Raw genomic sequence first — 18,998 nt, 5'->3', positions numbered from 1 at the left:
ACACTTGTTTTAAATGAAACATGGTTCATAACAAACACATTTATAAATTATTAATTTTGAGAATGTTTAAACCACAGATAATTTATATTTTGTATTTCTTTTACTAATGTAGCTCTGGTTATAGAAGTTACAGAAGAGTATTGTGAGACTTGTGCAGTATCCTAAAGTCATCACATTCATTCCTACTGGATAGTCACAGTTGGTGATGAGGTTGTATCCTGTGTGCAGGTGGATCATCAGAAACTGGACCTGTGATTGACATAAGACCCATTGAGCAACCGGACAGAGAGAGGCTGACAGATATGAATTGTACATTTGCACTGACCAGCTGAAGGACAGTCAAGTATTTCTTCCACCAAAGATATTTCTTCATTTGAGGGCCAATGGCAGCCAAACCGTAGTATAAATACATGATAATGTGCACAAAACTGTTGAGAAGACAGCCAAAGAATGCTGCCAAAACAGGTGTAACTGGTGACTTACAGTAAACTCAAATACACCTTATACTTTGAGTGTTTAAGTACTTACACTGTCCTCCTGCCACATACTTGACCAGGAACCAGGAATTGCAGATCATAGTGCAGTGATGGTAAACATGGAGAAATGAAAGCTGATGATGCTTTTTCCTCAGAATCATGAACATCTGCAGAGATAGAGGCTGAACTTAAATGTGCACTATGTAACGTTTTGGTAAAGTCTGCCACCTGCTTGCCTCCATGGAGATGTAATTGCTTTGCCTGGATACTCCTAGTATGGCATTAATTTGTCCAAATCTCCATGAAGACAAGCCAGTGATGCCACCAGGCCAAGTTTCAGGTCCGATCTACACTGCTCACAGTAAAAATGCATGTTTTTCTTACCAGTAAAAACAGGTAAATGTAAGACCTGTTTAATGGCATACTGTGCATACTATTCCAGGAATATGTAAAAACATCTCGATGGAAATGAACAGGTGGTGTAAATCTCCATAACAAAAGTTACACAATTGCCTTGATTAAAAACAATAATAAAGTTCCCTTCACAATGTATTATCAGTTATGTTATGATACAACCAAGTAACATATTTTTTACAGTAAAAATAAATGCACATTGAATCATGTCAAAGTACTGCATATCTTACTAATCACTTAACATACCGTGTCACTGAGCTCTATTTGCTTAGAGATGAAGAACCACCATATTGCCTTGGCCATCTGAAAAATGATGGCGAGAAAGTCTTATAATCATTACTTTTATTATAGATTAAACGTAAAGATATATTTATCATATTACCCTTAGTGCCAGGGGATTTGTGCTATAGTCCACAGGCTGACAAAACAGATAGTAGTTTGAGAGCAGTGAAGTGACCAATAACTGAAATAAAACACACACAATACACACAATACAATTATCTTACATAAAAAAGTTGAGATACATGGGCTATAAACCGTACCTCATAAAACATATAAGCCGACAATCCAACAATGCTGAAGTTATAAAGAACCAGAACAACCCTGAGATTAAGGGGCTGTTTGTGTCTCATGAGGATGGGGCCAGCCTCTACCAACCACACGTACAGGAGGAAGATGAAGGCTACTGGGGCTGGCGAAGACACCAGTGGCCAAGAGTCCACTCTCTCATCTGGAACAAAAAAACAAATACTTAAAAGCTCACAACACTGCATTTTACTAACACTATTACGTGGAGTATATTAGAGCACAAACTGTCTAACATTGTTTTAAGAAATCGGTAGGTAACGTGCACTTCTAAAGACAGCTTCAGTTTGGTCATTGTTGACATTTCTCTGTCTATGACCTATCACAGTTATATTAAACTCTACAGTAGAAGCATGGCCAGACCTAAGTGGACAATGTGTTGAGTGTTTATGTCTCGCCAGTTGTGAAATATCCAAAAGTTAAATTCACAAATGTTGAACTTGATCATTTCTATTCATGTCTAGATCCCAGGCCAGAACACACTGTTTACTACAAAAATCAGCATTTAAACAATATTCATTTTAGCTGCTTCCCATCTGTATTAAATATTGTTGTCTCATAATATATTGTGACTTCATCTGAAATACTCCTGTATTATACATCCAAATATACCTCTCTTTACTCTCAGGCTTCAATAATTTCTACATGGTATTTTGATTATACATTACATTAGACTATTGAGAAGCCCAACATGAAATATATATTAAAAAAAAGAAAATGTGGAAATTGCTAATCATCTTGTCTATTCCAGAGGTTATTGAGCATGAGTTATCCTAAGTAGAACAAAGGACTGTGATAATGTTACACTCTTACAAGCACAATGTAGAAAAGAAATAGCTTTTAGTATTACACACAATACCTTGAATGGCCACAACCCCCTGGTACAATGATCGCAGATGCTCAACCGCAGAAAACATTTAATGCAAAATATATACAACAAAATACATGCAGTGAAGAGATACCAGATAGTTTCTCTTTTAGAGCACACACTTCCACTAAAGTTGACTGAAAACTCCACTAGAATGTAGAGGAACTTGAATGTATCAGTGTCACTTGAAGTATAACTTACTGTCAGGAAGAGCAAAATATCTGTCCCCATGTATGACATGTGGTTTAACAAGTGGTGCTTTCAACATGTGACACACTGATCTTTGGTAAACGTGTAAACTTTGTAAACTTTTTTTCATGTTTTAAATCTTCATCAGTGAGAAATGGTAATTATTCCATACATCCACATCCTCAGATGTATCGTCTTCATAGATAAGGTCTTAATAATGCTCAGCAGAGTATAGATAAGTGAATAAAAAGAAAATACAACAGAGGTTACTCTACAAGAAAGAACAGCTATACTATTTCTGCATGTGCTAGTTTACATGAGGAGGAGCAGACATGCCAGATGAAATTTATGTCTGATGAACGTGGTTTTAACAACACCGTTCATACCTTCTCCCTGAAGTAGTGATTCCCTTAAGACACCTCTTACCTTCACCTTTTACTTTTTGGAATAATTATACTTAAAAAATTCAAACATTTGGGCCTTATGTACCATGTGATTATCATTTGCAATCAAACTGATTTATTTATGCAAAGCAACTCTTATCAGATAAAATATTTATTAATGTAAGTTCCTTCACCTTCCAGACATTCATGTGGCAAAAGTGCAGAGAATGCTTACTCCTCATATCTGAACAAAACACTAATAAGTGTTGAATATGTGCTTTTAGCTTGACTAAAGCTTGGTTTTGGAACACGATAATATAGACCACACGGGAGCAACTGGAACCACAACAAACAATTAATGAAGTATCCTCCAACAGTCTACCACTCAAAACTTCAGCTTCCTTTGTAGGCCTACTTGGGGAGGGGAAGTCTGAAGACTTTTGTTGTATAGCGCCCCCGAGTGTCTTGCAAACGTAATTGCAGTTCATGAGACGCCCTCTACTGGAGGCTCCCTGCAACTGTCTTCTTTCTCTGGAGATAAAGAAGGAACATCACGGAGTGAAGAAGAAAAGCTGTACCCCGTGTTATTTTTACTGGGTCGCGCTGTTCTAAATGTTTTTTTTTATTAAGATCCTCTCTTCACTTTTTCTGAAGCAAAAACCTCGTTTATCCTTGTGTTTTATCTCCCTTAGTCGAACCATGGTAGTAACCAGACACATCGCGACACTTGAGGTTTGTGGGGGAGATATGTGATTGTTTTAAGAACATAAGATGCTTTAATGTCCTCACATAATGTCCTGTAGTCGAGGACGTTTGTCCTCTCAGACGCGTGTGCGTTTTTGGCACCGTGTGCCATGATAATAGAAGATATCGCGTATGGCACGTCAAAAGAACACAAGCAGAGTGACAAGGACGAGGAGAGAGAGAGAAAGGGGAGGGGAACTGACATTAAAGCAACACAACAAGGAAACTACACTGCGGAGCCAGACGCCTTCATTTCTGTTTTTGAATAATAGCCCGAGCACTGACAAAGTGTGGCCGACGTGTGGAGCTTCAAAACCCCATAGCCTCAAGTGCCCCGGAAAGAAGCTTCTTTTGACCGGGCTGGATTTAAAGGCGCTCGCCGATGTCCGCAGATATGGGTGAGAATAATGAAAGAGACTCATAATAGTGATAGTAGTGACTTTAACACAAGGAACAGGCCTGTTCTGGCCGAGCCCCATTGAAGCACCAAACAAAAGACGCACCAGAGCATCGCGCTAATTAAAAATGGCACTTTAGACTACAGTTAATAGTACCTTTTAAGAACCCTTTTCATTAAGGGGTGAACATCTTCGTTGTAAAGGTATTACCCAGCTGCTATTAAAGCGCACTATGACGGCATGATGATGTGCCATAGACATTTACTATAGGGATCAGTAAACTCTGCATGAAATCAAAATGCTGTATCAAAAGTTTACTAAAAAGTTCACTGAAAAAGTGTTATTGTACTAAATCCTATGGCACATGGTGTACTTCAGGTTCGGAGCGCCCCTGCTCTCCACAGGTGGTGGAGGATGGAGCAGAAGAGGATGAGGAAGAGCTGAGTGGAGGAGATGAGGCAGATCTGCGCTCCAGTATGGGCCGAGGGTCCCTGCTCACACGAAGAGGCATCACCCTCAGGGTCCTGCTCAAAGACGGCCTGGTTGAACCTGGAGAGGGTGTCCTGACTATTCATTACCTGGTAAGAACTGTGCACAGAGGCCTGTGTAGACTGTCCAACTGTTGCTTGAGTAAAACTATGGTCTTATCTTGTTTTAAAGGGAAAAAACTTTTCAGGGGACCTCCTGACTGACGGGAAGATCCGCTGGGTGGAGACAGGACAGACCTTTAACTCTCCAAGTGCGTGGGCCACACACTGTAAACGACTTGTGAATCCAGCCAAGAAGTCGGGTTGTGGCTGGGCATCAGTGCGCTACAGAGGACAGAAGCTGGTCCAGTACAAAACCACATGGCTGCACAAGTACCAGCCCAGTGCTGACATGGTGAGAGTCTGTAATGTATGAAGTATTAAAATCAATGACAGTGACAATGCTAAACTTATGTTTGTCATAGAGCCTGGTAAGTGAGGAAGAAGATGATGAAGATGAAGAGGAGGGAAAGACAGCTGTACAGACTGATGACAAGAACAAAAACAACAAACCTGGAGTACATGGTAAGCACAGATACACTGCCAGGCCAAAAAAAAAGTCACCACCAAAAAAAGGTTGCACACTCTAATATTTGGTTGACCACTTTTAGCTTTGATTATGACACGCACTCGCTATGGCATTGTTTTGATAAGTGTCTAGTGTTGCATTAATTTTTATCCAAGATCTTGCATTGATGATGTTAGAGTCTGACCGCTGCACAAAGCCTCTCCAGCACATCCCAAAGATTTTCAATGGGGTTAAGGTCTGGACTCTGTGGTGGACAATCCATGTGTTGAGCCCGATGAATCCTGGCATTGTCACCTTGGGATATGCCCGTGCCATCAGGGAAGAAAAAATCCATTGATGTTATAACCTGGTCATTCAGTATATTCAGGTGTCAGCTGACCTCATTCTTTGAGCACAGACTGTTGCTGAACCTAGACCTGACCAACTGGAGAAGGCTCATACTTATTTGCATAGTTAAATCCTGGTGGAAACTTTTTTTTTGGCCAGGTAGTGCATATTTCATCTGTTAATGTGAACACTTACCACACCATCCCCTTTCAGACGTGACGGCCTTGAGGAAGACTGACAGAGAGAGGATCCCTGTCAGATATTGCACCTTAGGCACCAGAGATGCAACCAGGTACTGTTTATATTCTGTTCAATATCTTCTGTCAAGTGGAGTAAATTTGATAATAAAAGTCACAAACCTGTGCACACAGAGATCCACACACTCTGGTGGAGCTGTCAGCATTCTCAGCCATCAACAGGTTCCAGCCTTTCAATGTAGCTGTGTCCAGTAATGTCCTGCTGCTAATGGTAAGACCACGGATCAATGGACATCACTGCTTTTGTAATTCCTATATATCTCTAATGTGTGTTGTGTGAGTTAGGATTTCCATTGTCACTTGACTACCAGTGAGGTGGTGGGATACCTTGGTGGAAGATGGGACACAAACACACAATGTATGCAGACTTAGACATTGATTTTCTTAACTTAATATAAATCCAATGAGAACTGTTCAGCTTTAATGCTCTTGTTTTGGTTTTAGTGTTGACAGTTTTGAGGGCTTTTCCATGTAGAACCCGACTGGCAGATAAAGAAAGTGCTTCCGCTGTGGAGGAGGAGGTAACACACAAATAAGTCTGCAATGGATGTTGTAGATTTTGGGTGAATTCAGACTTGCACAATCACCACATCTAAACTAGCTTTAAACTAGGACTAAATGTGTAACTACACCTGGATTAGAACAGGGCCAAACCAAGTCTGCACTGGGACATAAATTTGGCTCAAACCACGACCAAATGAGGTGGAGTGTAAATGCATCCCAAAAAAATACATCACACTGGTGTTTGAGGGTATTTTGTTATAGCTGTTACACTAATGAACTTCAAATAAAAAGTATTTTACATCTTTCCCCCTGTATAGTATGACAGTAACTCAATCAGTGAAATATGGCCTCATGTTTTATGTGAATAGAATATTTAATACATTATTACAATTACAGTCATTATGGGCACTATGGAATACATGTTTTATAGTGTATTTATGAAATGTGTGATGTTACAGATTTGTCAAAACCTGTTTATGCGCGGCCTGTCCTTGGTGGGGTGGTACCACAGTCACCCGCGGGGTCCGGCCCTGCCCTCACTCCAGGACATCGACTCTCAGATGGATCACCAGCTCAGACTACAGGGGTCCAATAATGGCTTCCAGCCCTGCCTGGGCATCATCTGTGGTGAGCGCCTTAGTAAAATAACATGAAGTATAGCAGTTACAGTAATTATCATGTGTCTGTGTAGTCCTCAGTTGTCCAGGTATAATCCAGAGCAAAACAAAAATTCAACTCTGTCAACTGTTTTAGAATACTATTATCCAGTTGACAGAATTGAGTATTTATCATTGAACATCTATTGCAATGATTCGTGAAGAGAATATTTGTTGATTTAGGACCATATTACCATGGTAACCAAGGTGTGGCATCCACAATAACCCCATTCTGGGTTGTACCCCCACCCGAGGTAAGATTTACATCTTAGACTTCATTTTTATGTTTTTATAATAGGACAATTAATTAACTTTTTCCGACTCTTGTTTTCATTTTAGCAACGTCCCAATGACTATGGCATCCCAGTAGCTGTGGAAGTCACTTATGTACAGGACAACTTCCTCACCAGTGATGTCCTGAATGAAATGGTGGTTCTATAGACCATTATCTAAGACTATTACCTTAAACCTATCTTAAAACACTACTAACATAATGTTCGATCTTAGTGGTTGATTGCATGTCTGCTTTTGTTGTACAGATGCTGCTTGTTGACTACTATAGGGCAGCACCTGACCTGGTTCAGTTTAACCAGTTCTGGTGTCCTGATACGACAATGATGGACAAGATTAAGGTGAGACACTCAGTAAAGAGGCATCAACATAAACTGTAATGTGTTTCTTTAGTCTGCATTATGGACGTTTGCTTCCTGTGTTTTTCAGGGCTCCTTAAGCTGCCATGCCCCCAAAGACCAGGCTTACTCTCAGATACTAGAACATGTCTACAGTCAGCTCAATCACAACCAATGAGTGTGTAGTATGTACATGAAACACAGTACCAGTGACTTCTATGAGACTGATGCCTAAAAGTATAAAAGTGCATAAGCTAAAATTGACTTTACTTGGACCTATGTGCTGTCTGCGCTCATATCCTGCCGTAGGAGCACATATTACATGTTAACGAACAGTATCACGTTTGAGTGTAGTGACGGCCATTACTGTGGGTTATTGTAGCACTATAGGTATGGTAGGCAGAGATGTATTGTGAGGTGATGTTATTCATTTGGAAACATGTAATGTGCAAACTGTAGTGGATTGTGCCAGTCTTACTGTGCTGCTGCCTGGTCACATGACAGTCCTGTTTAGGACTATGGCTTCCTCTTGACCTTTACTGTTATCTACTCTGGATGATGTGATGAAATGCCTTAAGACTGCTGTTTGATGAACCAATAAGCATTAAATATTTACACTGGAATTTAATATGAAAGATTATAATTGTAATTGACCTACATTATTCACATTATATATATGTAAAAAACAAACACAAAACCAGTTGCAGGTATTTTTTCTTTATTTAAAGTAGGGCAGAGGGGCACAAAAAGACAAGACAACTACAAATATCTAGGTACTAAACAAAGTATTGTGGTTAAAGTTTGTACTCATAACAAAAGTAAAAAGACATATTTAAAATGTATTATATTGGACAACATGCAAAGATTAATTTGAGAGGTTTAAGGTATTTATATAAAAAATAATACTATATATAGAGCCAACTTGCCTATGCCGAAAGAGCACTTAAGACTGGAGAAACGTATATATCAGCCCTTAAAGAAAAGGGACATTTTACACATATTAAAATCTGATTAGAATCTGCTGCTCAGTCTCACACAGAAATATCTTGGACTATGGCTGTAGTGTAGCAAATGTACAGAAAAACAAAACACATGCATTCAGTCTAGAGTTCTTGGTTAAGTCAAAAGAAATGTATTTGTTTTGGTTTCTGGTGAAAATACATTTTTCTCCTTTTCCACAGAAGGCACAGAAACAAGCACGCTCCACACGCTGTCCTCACACATTTCCCTGAACTTTGTAAAAGCACTGACATGTTGAGCAGATGTAAACATGAGACAATGAGCCAACTACACAGGTGGTGGTGTGGAGTGTTGAGAACAATTAAAAACAGAGGCAACGAACCTCTCCACATCACAGGAAAGGACTATGACACGTTGTGACAACAATGTCTTCCATTTACATGAGACATGTTAGGTGAAAGTGATTGAAAGAGTTTGTTGTGCCTCTAGATATCCCCTTTTTACTCCAGATCTTCCCCTCTTGAACAGACAGGCCGTGCCTAGGGGTTGCACCCTAAACTAGAAGCCACATAGACATTGTTCTACAAAAATACACTAGAAACTACACTGCTAATTTGACTTTTTCTAAATCAATGAGACAGACAAAAAGGCCAACAATCTTGACAGAGCTGCTGCCTGCAGCGCTCGTCTTTTCAGGCAATAAGTCAGCTGACCAAATAGGTTAGATGAAATTATAAGGACAGAGCAGAGGGCTATGGCATATGGCTGTGTAACAATAGAGGAAGGAGAGTTTGAAACAGGCACATTTAATTGCTATTACATTTCATATAAAGTTTTTGGCTCACTCAGCTCTATTAAAAAGATAAGAATAGACTACAGTCTAATCTGAAAGTCTAGACAACAAACACACATCTGCCAAGCCACTTCAAGGTGCAAGGTTTGTGTTACTTTGGTGCTGATGTGGAATCATTCGTTCACACAGTCATCAATCTCATCTAGACCAAGGTGCAAATTACATTTCCCCAAGAAGAATGGTTCCACAACAAAGCGGAGATCACAGATCCAATACTGAACACTAAAACATCTCATGCATCATCATCCTCAATTGCACATCTCAGATACCGACAACAAGAGGAGGAGCATTTTGACAGGAAATGTGATTTCAGCTTTTTAAAAAAAGCTGTTCTAAGATAAGCCAGCAGATGTCACTAAGAGCTGAACTTGAGCCCCTCAAACATGTCATCTTCATCGGTATTAATAATGATTTTGTCTAATGCTGACAGGTTACCTCCTAACTACTGTGGACAGTGGAGCAAATTTGCAGTGGAGCACATTTGCACATTTGTGTTACACACAAATTGATCGCTTCCTTTTAATAGTCTTCAGTCAGTCTTTTAAACTTGTAGTAAAGCAGATGGAAACTGTGCTGGTGGATGATGATGTTGAAAATCATGTGTACTCCCTTTACTCTAAACTACCATGGTCCTAATGAGGCAGTGGGACCAGCACCTCCACGTAGTTGAGTGGGAAGAATCCTGACTGGCCATTGAGCATGCCCTCATACCAGTTCTCGTCAATCTGATTGGTTAGAATAATAATGTCTCCCTCGCGAAAGCCCAGCTCACCCTCATTCTCTGGGTCAAAGTCATACAGGGCTTTACAGCTCGGCTGTTCAGGAGCTAGGGACACAAAAAAAACAAGAAAAGGTTTAAAAACTGTGCATTTTAAATTAAAATTTAAGCAATTTAAAAACAATGATGCTCTACACATGTTAGATATTCCCTATGGTGATCACAACACATTCAACGAGAAGTAAATTAATAAACTAAAAGCTCTTACTCAATGAACTATGGAGCCACTCAGTTCAAGACTCCCTCCTACATGTAAACCATGACAAATGGCAGTATAATATGAGTTACTGATGATAATGACAAACAAACAGATTTTTGTCTGTCTTTAATAAAAAACACACTGCTTACTTCTTGTTGGTCATATATGTTAGTAAAGCACTGCATTGCCCACAGTAGCATTATCAAAGAGTTAACTCTGCTACAGTTTCACTACTTGTGTGTGTTTCCTTTATGTGGCAGTTGGTGACCTCAGATACATGCGCTGAGGGGAGTGAGGTTGTCACACAAACTGGGCTTTTTGTCTCCTAACAATTTTCTCTTTGTGTCCAACAGTCCCCAAAGCCTGCATAGAAACACTACAGAATCACTGAGCACATCTAATCTTCAATCACAGTGTATCATTTCAACACAAACAAAAACATTAAGAACAAGTTTTTTGGGTGACTCAATGAAGTAAACAAAAAAGTAATGCAGGAAGATGTTAACATAATGTACATTTGCATGTATTTTGAACATAAATATTTCCTGTTATGCACACACTTGTATTTTACACACTACAGGCATACTTAATAGTAATAATTTAAGAGCCAAGCCTGCAATGTAAAGCCAGATTCTGTGCTTCATCCCGGAAGCAGTGACCACAGAAAACAAGTGTTACAAAAGACAGGGGGCCTCACACTGTATGACTCACACAATCTGGGTTTCCGAAAAGAATATCTGTCCAAGTGCAGTGACGCTTCTGAAGTGTCACAGGAGAGAGGAACAGGTCAGAGGGAGATAGTGCCAACCAGCTCACAGGACACACACACAACGATGCTTTGTGGTGAAATTTACTTGCATGCATTTCCTAAAGACTAATCCTAACCCTATCCTTATCATTATTATTACTTGCCTATTCTAAGCCTAAATTAACTAACATCTTAATCATGTTGTTGATCTAATACTGAAAGATATACCTCATGGGGAAGTGTTTCCCCACAGAGGAAGCAAAAAAACCCCAACTAAATATCAAGTGAGACACTAAATCTTCATGTATTTCATGTATATGCTGTCACTCATTATATGCAGATTTTCAACCTAAGTCTAACTAATGTGTATTATTCAATTTGTGTCAACTATTTTAAAGTCTAAGCTTTTGTTCTCCAAATACATGTTAATTTAGCAGCAGTGGCATGACATAACATGTCAGGTATGAAAAACTTATCTACACTCAGCCACTTACTGTGTATAGAGATATGGCAGCCAGTGATTAGTTTCAGGTTTACCTTCGTAGCTACAAATAATACAATGTAGTTCATACAGTATAGAAACCTACGCATAGGTTTTAGGTCTATCTCCCAGAGGTAGGGCAATAACATAATATCTTTATTTAAACAAAACACAAAAAAATACAACACCTGAGTTCCGTGAAGGTGGAGCAGCCATGGAAGAGGTGTATCCTCCATTTGAATGGCTGTTGTCCCCAAAGTCATACACAGGTTTGGGTTTAGGAGTGTATTCACGTCTGGGCCGAGACTGAGCCTCTGTCACCCTGTTCCAGTGACAGAAAAATAATGATAAACTCCGCACCTCCAGATCAAAGTTTGATTTATCAGTGTGCACCATTGTTCCAGTACCCGATGACACAGGAAGCATAAATCATTAAATATATTATTGAACATCTAAGGCATGGTGAGTCCATTTATACGGACAATACTAGTTTAGCCAGAGTGTGTGTGTGCATGGGGTTTGTGTCAGGCCACACCTGTCCTGGAGCTTGCTGTAAAGGTCCTCCAGCACCTGCACGGCCTGCCTGTGGTACTGCAGCTGAGACTCCACCAGAGAAGACAGCTGGCTCACCTGCTCGATCTGCATATACAAATGGACACACAGTATGTTTCTGCGCTTGACATTACATCACTTACATTCATCACATCCATTACATTCACCATAATTACTCCATAATTTATTGCTATTCATTTTAATTAAAAAAACCCAAAAACTAAACAAAAAAAACATGATTTTTGGTTCCCCCAAAGCACAACAGCCATACCACCTTGAGAATACTGAACTTCATCTGATCTAAGCTAAGCAGGGTTGGGCCTGTTTAGTACTGGGATGTGAGACTGCTGGGAATACCAGAGGCATGTACTACAATGCTAGATTAGAGGGTTAGCAAGGTAACTTCAGGGTTAACAATGTTTTACTGGTACAACAAACCTGCATTACTTTCTCTCTCAGTAGATCTCTATGCACTATATATAACATGTCTCATACTCAGGACAAGGTTAAGTTACCGAATAAGATAAGAAAACAAATGAGACCAATTTGACCAATGAGAGATGAGAATCCTGCTGCTGTGGGCTGAATGAGCGGCCAGTGTGCACAGAAATAGAGGGAGGGCAGGGGAGACATAAACGAGTGAAGAGCACAGGTTACTGTGCATATTCTTTTATATGAATGTGCACAGGTTTTCTAAAGGGGAATCATACAAAGCATGGTTAGTTCATGCAGGTTATTCCTAGATGAGATATAACATTGTTTCATTATATTGGATGCATTACATTAAGTACATAATACTATACTCTACAATGTAGCTGTGCATCTTCATTCACAACATGGCTCTATATATCAGATTCTTAGAACAGGCACTGTAGTGGGAGTGTAGTGCACTGCAAACTGTCATTGTGCCTTTTGGCAAGACATGTCATGTGAGTGTGTGTTTGTGAGAGTGAAAGTATAGCATCAGATGGATATTAGGCCATGAGCCCAATGTAATTGTAATAATTTTCAGGGCTTTGATTAAAGAACCTTAAGACTTTATATTTTCTTTAACAAAACAGAATGAGTTCAAGCCTATACACTGAATTAACATTAAGCTATTAATAATAATAATAATAACAATAATAATAATTGTCTTCAAAAACTAGTCAGAGTGAAAGGTCTGTGCTCTTGAGGATCTTTACAGTTCACTGTAGTAAGTGCAGAGTATGTCCTTTTACTTTCAATTAAAAAGTAGATCTTTAACATCTTTTGCTAGTTTTATTTTCTTTCACCTCGTGCAACGGCAGTCTCATTTGAGTAATTAAACACAATGTGGAGTACCTGCAATGTTTGACACTGCTGTTTAAAGGGAAATACTGTGTCTCATTCACAAATAGATGGAAAAAAAAAAACACTTTTATGAGCTCTGGTGTTCAGCACTACACCTCAGAGCGTAACGTGAGCGTATTGGCCTCAACATCTTGCACTGGCTTTAGGGGTCTGTACAGAGGTGAGGGGAGATGGGACAGCGAGTGAATTAACACTTTTTCTTTTAGTTGTCAATTAAAACAATAATTTAAGGGTATGCTCACACTCACATCCAATCAAACCGTGCCCAAGCACGGATAACTCTTAAAGCGCAGGTCGTTTGTCCAGTGTGAGTGAAAACTGTGGTTCTGTTAAAAACATGCCCAGGTTGGGACTTTAGTCTAGTTGAAGGAGGAGGGCCAAAGTGCTGCACGGTTGCTCATGGATCCGGATCCGCATCCGCATGACTTTAGTATATGAGGCCTGGCAGGTGTGTTGATGTTACTCATACAAGGAAAACATTGAGTAAACTATGCTCCAAAACACACAGCAAATCCGCGCTTACCTTCAATGAGGATTGGGGACACAGACAAGAGTTTTGCAGCCTCTCGGCTGAAGCTGTCCTCACTCTTCCACACTGTTATATATCCATAAACTCATGGAGAAGAGTATCACAGTAGGGCTCATATCTGCCTCACTATTTAATAGACTTTTTCATCTCTGCTATAGAGATAGCACTGCTGCTACATATAAACAAACAGCGGCGTGTAATGACGTCACTGGGCCATGGCTCAGTTTGGTCGTGCAGGTGTCAGCTCGGCTTGTAGAACAATCGTCCTTAAGCACGGCACGGTTAAAAAGGTCTAGTGTGAGTGCACCCTAAGTGTGTTGCATATTCTTTAATTCATGTTTAGAATGAGAAGAGGGTATGATGTGATCTATCAGATGCTTCAGTGTGCCCAAGGAAAAATGTGTGCCCAAATTGGCTGCACTTTGGTGAATATTCGCTCACCATCCACAAAATTGCTGTGAAAGTCAACAACACACAAGGTCAAACTAACACTTGGTAGGAAAGGTTCCAAGTACACTGCTTCCTTAGCTTACTGAAAGCTCGAAAGAAATGATCGTTTCTATTTGGCAAAATCTAGCTCTATATAACTAAATATAGAATGTTACTATTTTTCCTTTTTGTGGCAAGGCCTATAATCTTGTAAAGGCGTATCATAGTTTCATAAACAATGTTTATACCATCCTGCATATGTACACGTTAGGTACATTACACCTTGTATTTAATATACAAATGCATGAGTTCTTTATAAATGTAGAACTTGTGTGGTGGCAAAAGCTCCTCTGTAGTGGACAGGTGGGGTCAGGGTGGGGTCAAGGAGTACTTGGACTCACATCTGTCTCCAGGAGGTTGTACATGCTTGTCTGGGCCACTTCCTTTGACTCGTGAAACTTCTCCAGAGCCTGCTGGATCTCCTCATCAGGGATCTTCCCCAGGCGCTTCTTTTTGTAATCATAGTCAAGCCGCCGGCCCTCCAGCTTCTTAAGGTGGTGCTGAAATCACAATGACTCATTTAATTAGAGTTGACTTAAAACTCAAGTATTTAAGTTCAGCAACTTAGACAATATGACTATGGCAAGTAAAACATGTAGGGCCAGAACACACAAAAGGCGAATCAGGTAAAAGCTCCATTTATTTTTCCTTATTATAACGGCTTGCATTCAATACAGCTCTTACTTCCTACTGCAAAATAAGAAAATACCTTATTCCAATTGGGTTAGTATAGGGTTAAGTCTGTTCACAGAGCAGACTTAAAAACACCCAGGAAGCAACAGTATTTGAAAGATTATGATATGAAAAATATGATCAAATACATCTCATAAATTTCAGAACGTTGTTGTACAGGGTCAGCACAATTCCATGCATAAAAAAAATATATATTTGTGATCTAAATACTCTTTTACAATATGGTCATTTGCTACTACTTTTGCAGCGCTAGTGCTCATAATGCTAATAAGTGTATAACTACTGTGTCTTAGGTCGGCATGTACCTGTATCTCTCGGAGGTCCTTGTCACATAGGCCTTGTAAAGGATCAATAAAGTTCTGTTTAACGTCGATGTCGAGAGAATCTTTGACCTCTGCCAATCTCTTCATGGCCTCTCCTACATCCACCAGTGCTCCCCCTGCACACAAACAGCTCATCAAATATACATTTATTACTCTATCCTTCTATAAACGCTGTGCATGGGGGTACTTTAACTGTTGCTTTAGTGAGGTCTGGAGCAATAAATTATTAAGATCACTCACTCATTTTAATTATAAACACTATATCATAACAAGCTGCTGAATGGTGGAGATTTATCATAAACAAACCAAAGTTAGTGTCCTCTCCCAGCTCTCGTCCGTATTTAGTCATGCACTCCCCGAGCAGGCTCTCAGCCTGGGGGTAGCCCGGATTCTTCACCTGACCACGGATCTTAGACACTGTGTTCAACATGGACAGTTTGGCTCTGGAGGCTACAAAATATAAAAGACAATTACACATGTATATGAGGCACAACTGAGTGATTGAGTTTATAATTAAAGATGCTTTTCTCACCTGGATTGGGCTGAAGGTACTCTGAGGTTTTTGAGATGACATCTACTACTGCTTTACTTGTCACATCTACTTTCTGCATATCACAAAGACAGTATTATTTCAAAGTGGTTACAGTGCGTTCATCAGTGCTTGAATCATAATGGTCTTTTTAAATAAAGAATATAGTTATATACATTTTTACAAATACAAATGTATTTAAATGGTATTTCTCACCCGTTCCAAGTCTTTGAATTCCTCATCTAGTTTTGTTCCTTCTGCACCGCCCACTTTCTCACTGACCATCTGAAGATAAAGACAATTGAAATGGAACATGATAATGTGTCACTTAGACTTCAGTGTTTTTCATTTTGATTTGAGACTGGACTGAAAGACACCGTTTCCCAATAAAAATGCTGTTGAGGTGCGCTACACAAGATGTCTCACATGCACTTAACTCCACAGGAGGTGAGCAAGAGCTCCAGCATTTTTCTGCTTTATTGATAGCTGCTGGAGACTCACAACATGGCTGATATTATGCAATCACTTGTATTAGCACCATAAAACCTTCTTCTGCTATCCCTGTTTATGCCAAAAAGACACATGCATTTTGGCCCCAGGGCAATATTTCATACACATTATTGGTTTTGTGAATGTTTGTATACATTTAATGTTAACAAATGTGTAAATGCCACATGAGTATTATGTTTTTGCAGTGTTCAAAGCTACATATTGGTTGTTCGCTGAATGCTGTGGGGCCTTCACATGGAGTTGATGAATCTTTGCTGAATTCAGAAAACACATGACAGAGGCCTTGAGGGATTCATTATACGTCAAGTACACAATAGAAGCCACACTCAAGTCTGCCCTTCACTTTGTCTCTAGAAAGATACAACTCTGAGATCCTATTATTTTAGTAGTCACTTTGATTTAAATTTATATTACCTTTTACACACACAGGCAATATCCAAAAGTAACAATGTGTTACTTATTATAAAAGCTGAGCCACTACACATCCAAACAAATCCAGCAATTCATGTATGTATAAACAAGGTACAGCGTCAAAACCAGCTGTTTCTTTCACCATGATTATTAGGTTTAAGGCAGTTTGGCTTTAAGTAAAAAATATAGAAGGGGCACACACTTGATTTAAAAATGCACTTCACACTCATATTTTACACATGATTCATAATTGGATTTAGAGATCATATATACTGTAATGGAAAGAAAATGGTAATACTGTTTCCTGATCGGTTAGTGACCTCCCTTACAGTGTAGGAAATTAGTCATAGAGTGCCTTCACAGATTAGCTGGAGATTTACTTACTTTTACTTTTTTAGAAGTAAAAGTTTTACTACAGATACTCAGTGTAAGACAACAAGCACAGATCCTCTCTATCTGTTTAACAGCCAACTTCTCATCTGGCTGAAGTGTAAAAAATCGGAGCTATATCCAGTGTTATTGACTCAGAGTTTTGGCAAGAAACAGCAACTGCATTGCAGAGGGGAGAGCAGGGGAGAAGTGCCACCACTCCTGCAACTAGAGTCATATTCTGATTTAGTTGTAGTCCATTCATCTGCCTAAACACACCATAAGACCCTGTTCCACTGTATCTGTCAGCACCACTCTTCCTGACATGGCTCCTCTTTTTCACAACCAGGAATCACAGTGTTCCTGACAGGAAGCTTGGGCAAAAACCAAATGTCTTTCCTGCTTAGATCAGCAGGAGAAGGGGGAAAGAAAGAATCTACCCTTCCCCGCCCATGAGCAGACCTGCTGAAATGAAAAACATTCACTGGCACACAACTCGCCCCAAGGATGTATGCTGCATTCATACTTCTGTTATATTTACTACTCTTGGAAGACATAATAGGTGGATATAATCATCACAAGCATGTTTTTCTTTACATTTCTACCCCAAAATTAAATAATGATGGTGATGATGATAATAATAATAACAACAACAATGATGATGATGATAATAATTTTCCACCAAATACAACATTTCCCATAACTAACTAGCTAGCGTTAAACACAATTTGCAAGATAAACTAAACAGAAACGTTTTAATAGGTTGTATTTTCTATGTTAGACTGCACAAAACAAAACAAAAAGCACTTTAAAAGTTAGTCAACATTTTTCTTACAACTGTAACTTCACGTTAACACTATCGAGCACAATACACCAAAGACAACCTGCAAACATTATTCTGTAAACATGATTCTGTAGACGCAGATTCAACGTTAAAATCAACACAAAACTCACAAGTGGGGCAACGATAAATCAAAAGCGCTGTGCTAACTAGGCTAAATATAACGGGATATATTTAATCCTTAATAAAATAATAAGTACAGCAAGTCTCCGGTGTCCACATGTTTACAGCTTTGAGTGTTATTATCGACACAACTGTTAAATGTAAACCGTTAGCTCAGCAGGCTAACCGATGCTAACCGCTAACGATAGTCCTGACAGAAGCTAACGAAAAGAGAAAAGTTTTGCAAACCTGACTGGCTTTATAAAACTGTTTCCTCAACCCCGCTACAGACATCTTGAGGTCCAACCGTGATCTGTCTCCAATCAAGCAGAGTACAGCACACGGTGAGTAAAGAAATAGGAGTTAAAGTTTAGGAAAAGGCCCACAGCAGTACAAAACTGGATGGGTGATCGCAGGATTGAGGAGAAGCGCAAAGAGTCGGGTCCCGGGACACGCCACTGACCACGGCCACGTATCCCCCCCCCCAGTTTGCCTATCTGTCACTACTCTCACTTTACTTTCACTGCAATACTAACTCACTATCACTAATACTATCTCACACAAGACACGATTTTATTTTATGTGTGTAGCAAGTTTGAACACAGCACTCAAATGAAACCACTTTTTGTGACTTAAGAGATAAAAATGTATATACTAAAGACATGTTGGTGCACACTGCTCTCTGCTGGATAAAAGAAAAAATACAACGTGCACATTTTCCTCTGCAAAAAAACTCTTACAAAAAAATGATTCAACACTGCACTAGCTATGTATTTTTTTCTGGTGTGCCCCCTGCTTGTCTTAGTTCTATCG

General features: G+C 39.5%; 2 protein-coding genes across 3 annotated transcripts; one reads left to right on the top strand and one right to left on the bottom strand.

The window, feature by feature from the left end:
• Window positions 1–3,739: 3,739 nt before the first annotated feature.
• Window positions 3,740–8,114, top strand: mpnd (MPN domain containing). The gene is made up of 13 exons (XM_033992063.2): window positions 3,740–4,057; window positions 4,436–4,638; window positions 4,718–4,939; window positions 5,010–5,109; window positions 5,654–5,732; window positions 5,812–5,908; window positions 5,983–6,055; window positions 6,142–6,218; window positions 6,660–6,828; window positions 7,041–7,111; window positions 7,197–7,286; window positions 7,397–7,489; window positions 7,578–8,114. The coding sequence occupies exons 1-13, from the start codon at window positions 4,042–4,044 to the stop codon at window positions 7,662–7,664; spliced, it is 1,377 nt and encodes a 458-aa protein (XP_033847954.1). The 5' UTR covers window positions 3,740–4,041; the 3' UTR covers window positions 7,665–8,114.
• Window positions 8,115–8,189: 75 nt separating this feature from the next.
• On the bottom strand, window positions 8,190–18,652 carry sh3gl1b (SH3-domain GRB2-like 1b). 2 transcript variants are annotated; one of them, XM_055221270.1, is made up of 10 exons: window positions 18,435–18,652; window positions 16,169–16,237; window positions 15,956–16,028; window positions 15,730–15,873; window positions 15,406–15,539; window positions 14,749–14,907; window positions 12,041–12,144; window positions 11,694–11,827; window positions 10,988–11,035; window positions 8,190–10,125 (listed from the first exon to the last, which is right to left on the bottom strand). In XM_055221270.1, the coding sequence occupies exons 1-10, from the start codon at window positions 18,477–18,479 to the stop codon at window positions 9,932–9,934; spliced, it is 1,104 nt and encodes a 367-aa protein (XP_055077245.1). In that variant the 5' UTR covers window positions 18,480–18,652; the 3' UTR covers window positions 8,190–9,931. The 2 variants fall into 2 exon arrangements, with proteins under 2 accessions (XP_055077245.1, XP_033821001.1); XM_033965110.2 differs by lacking the exon at window positions 10,988–11,035.
• Window positions 18,653–18,998: the final 346 nt, after the last annotated feature.

The sequence above is a fragment of the Periophthalmus magnuspinnatus genome, chromosome 4, assembly GCF_009829125.3.
Source record: "Periophthalmus magnuspinnatus isolate fPerMag1 chromosome 4, fPerMag1.2.pri, whole genome shotgun sequence".
NCBI lineage: Eukaryota > Metazoa > Chordata > Actinopteri > Gobiiformes > Gobiidae > Periophthalmus > Periophthalmus magnuspinnatus.
The sequence above is the reverse complement of the archived record's forward strand: the minus strand, read 5'-3'. Positions and strand labels throughout refer to the sequence as shown.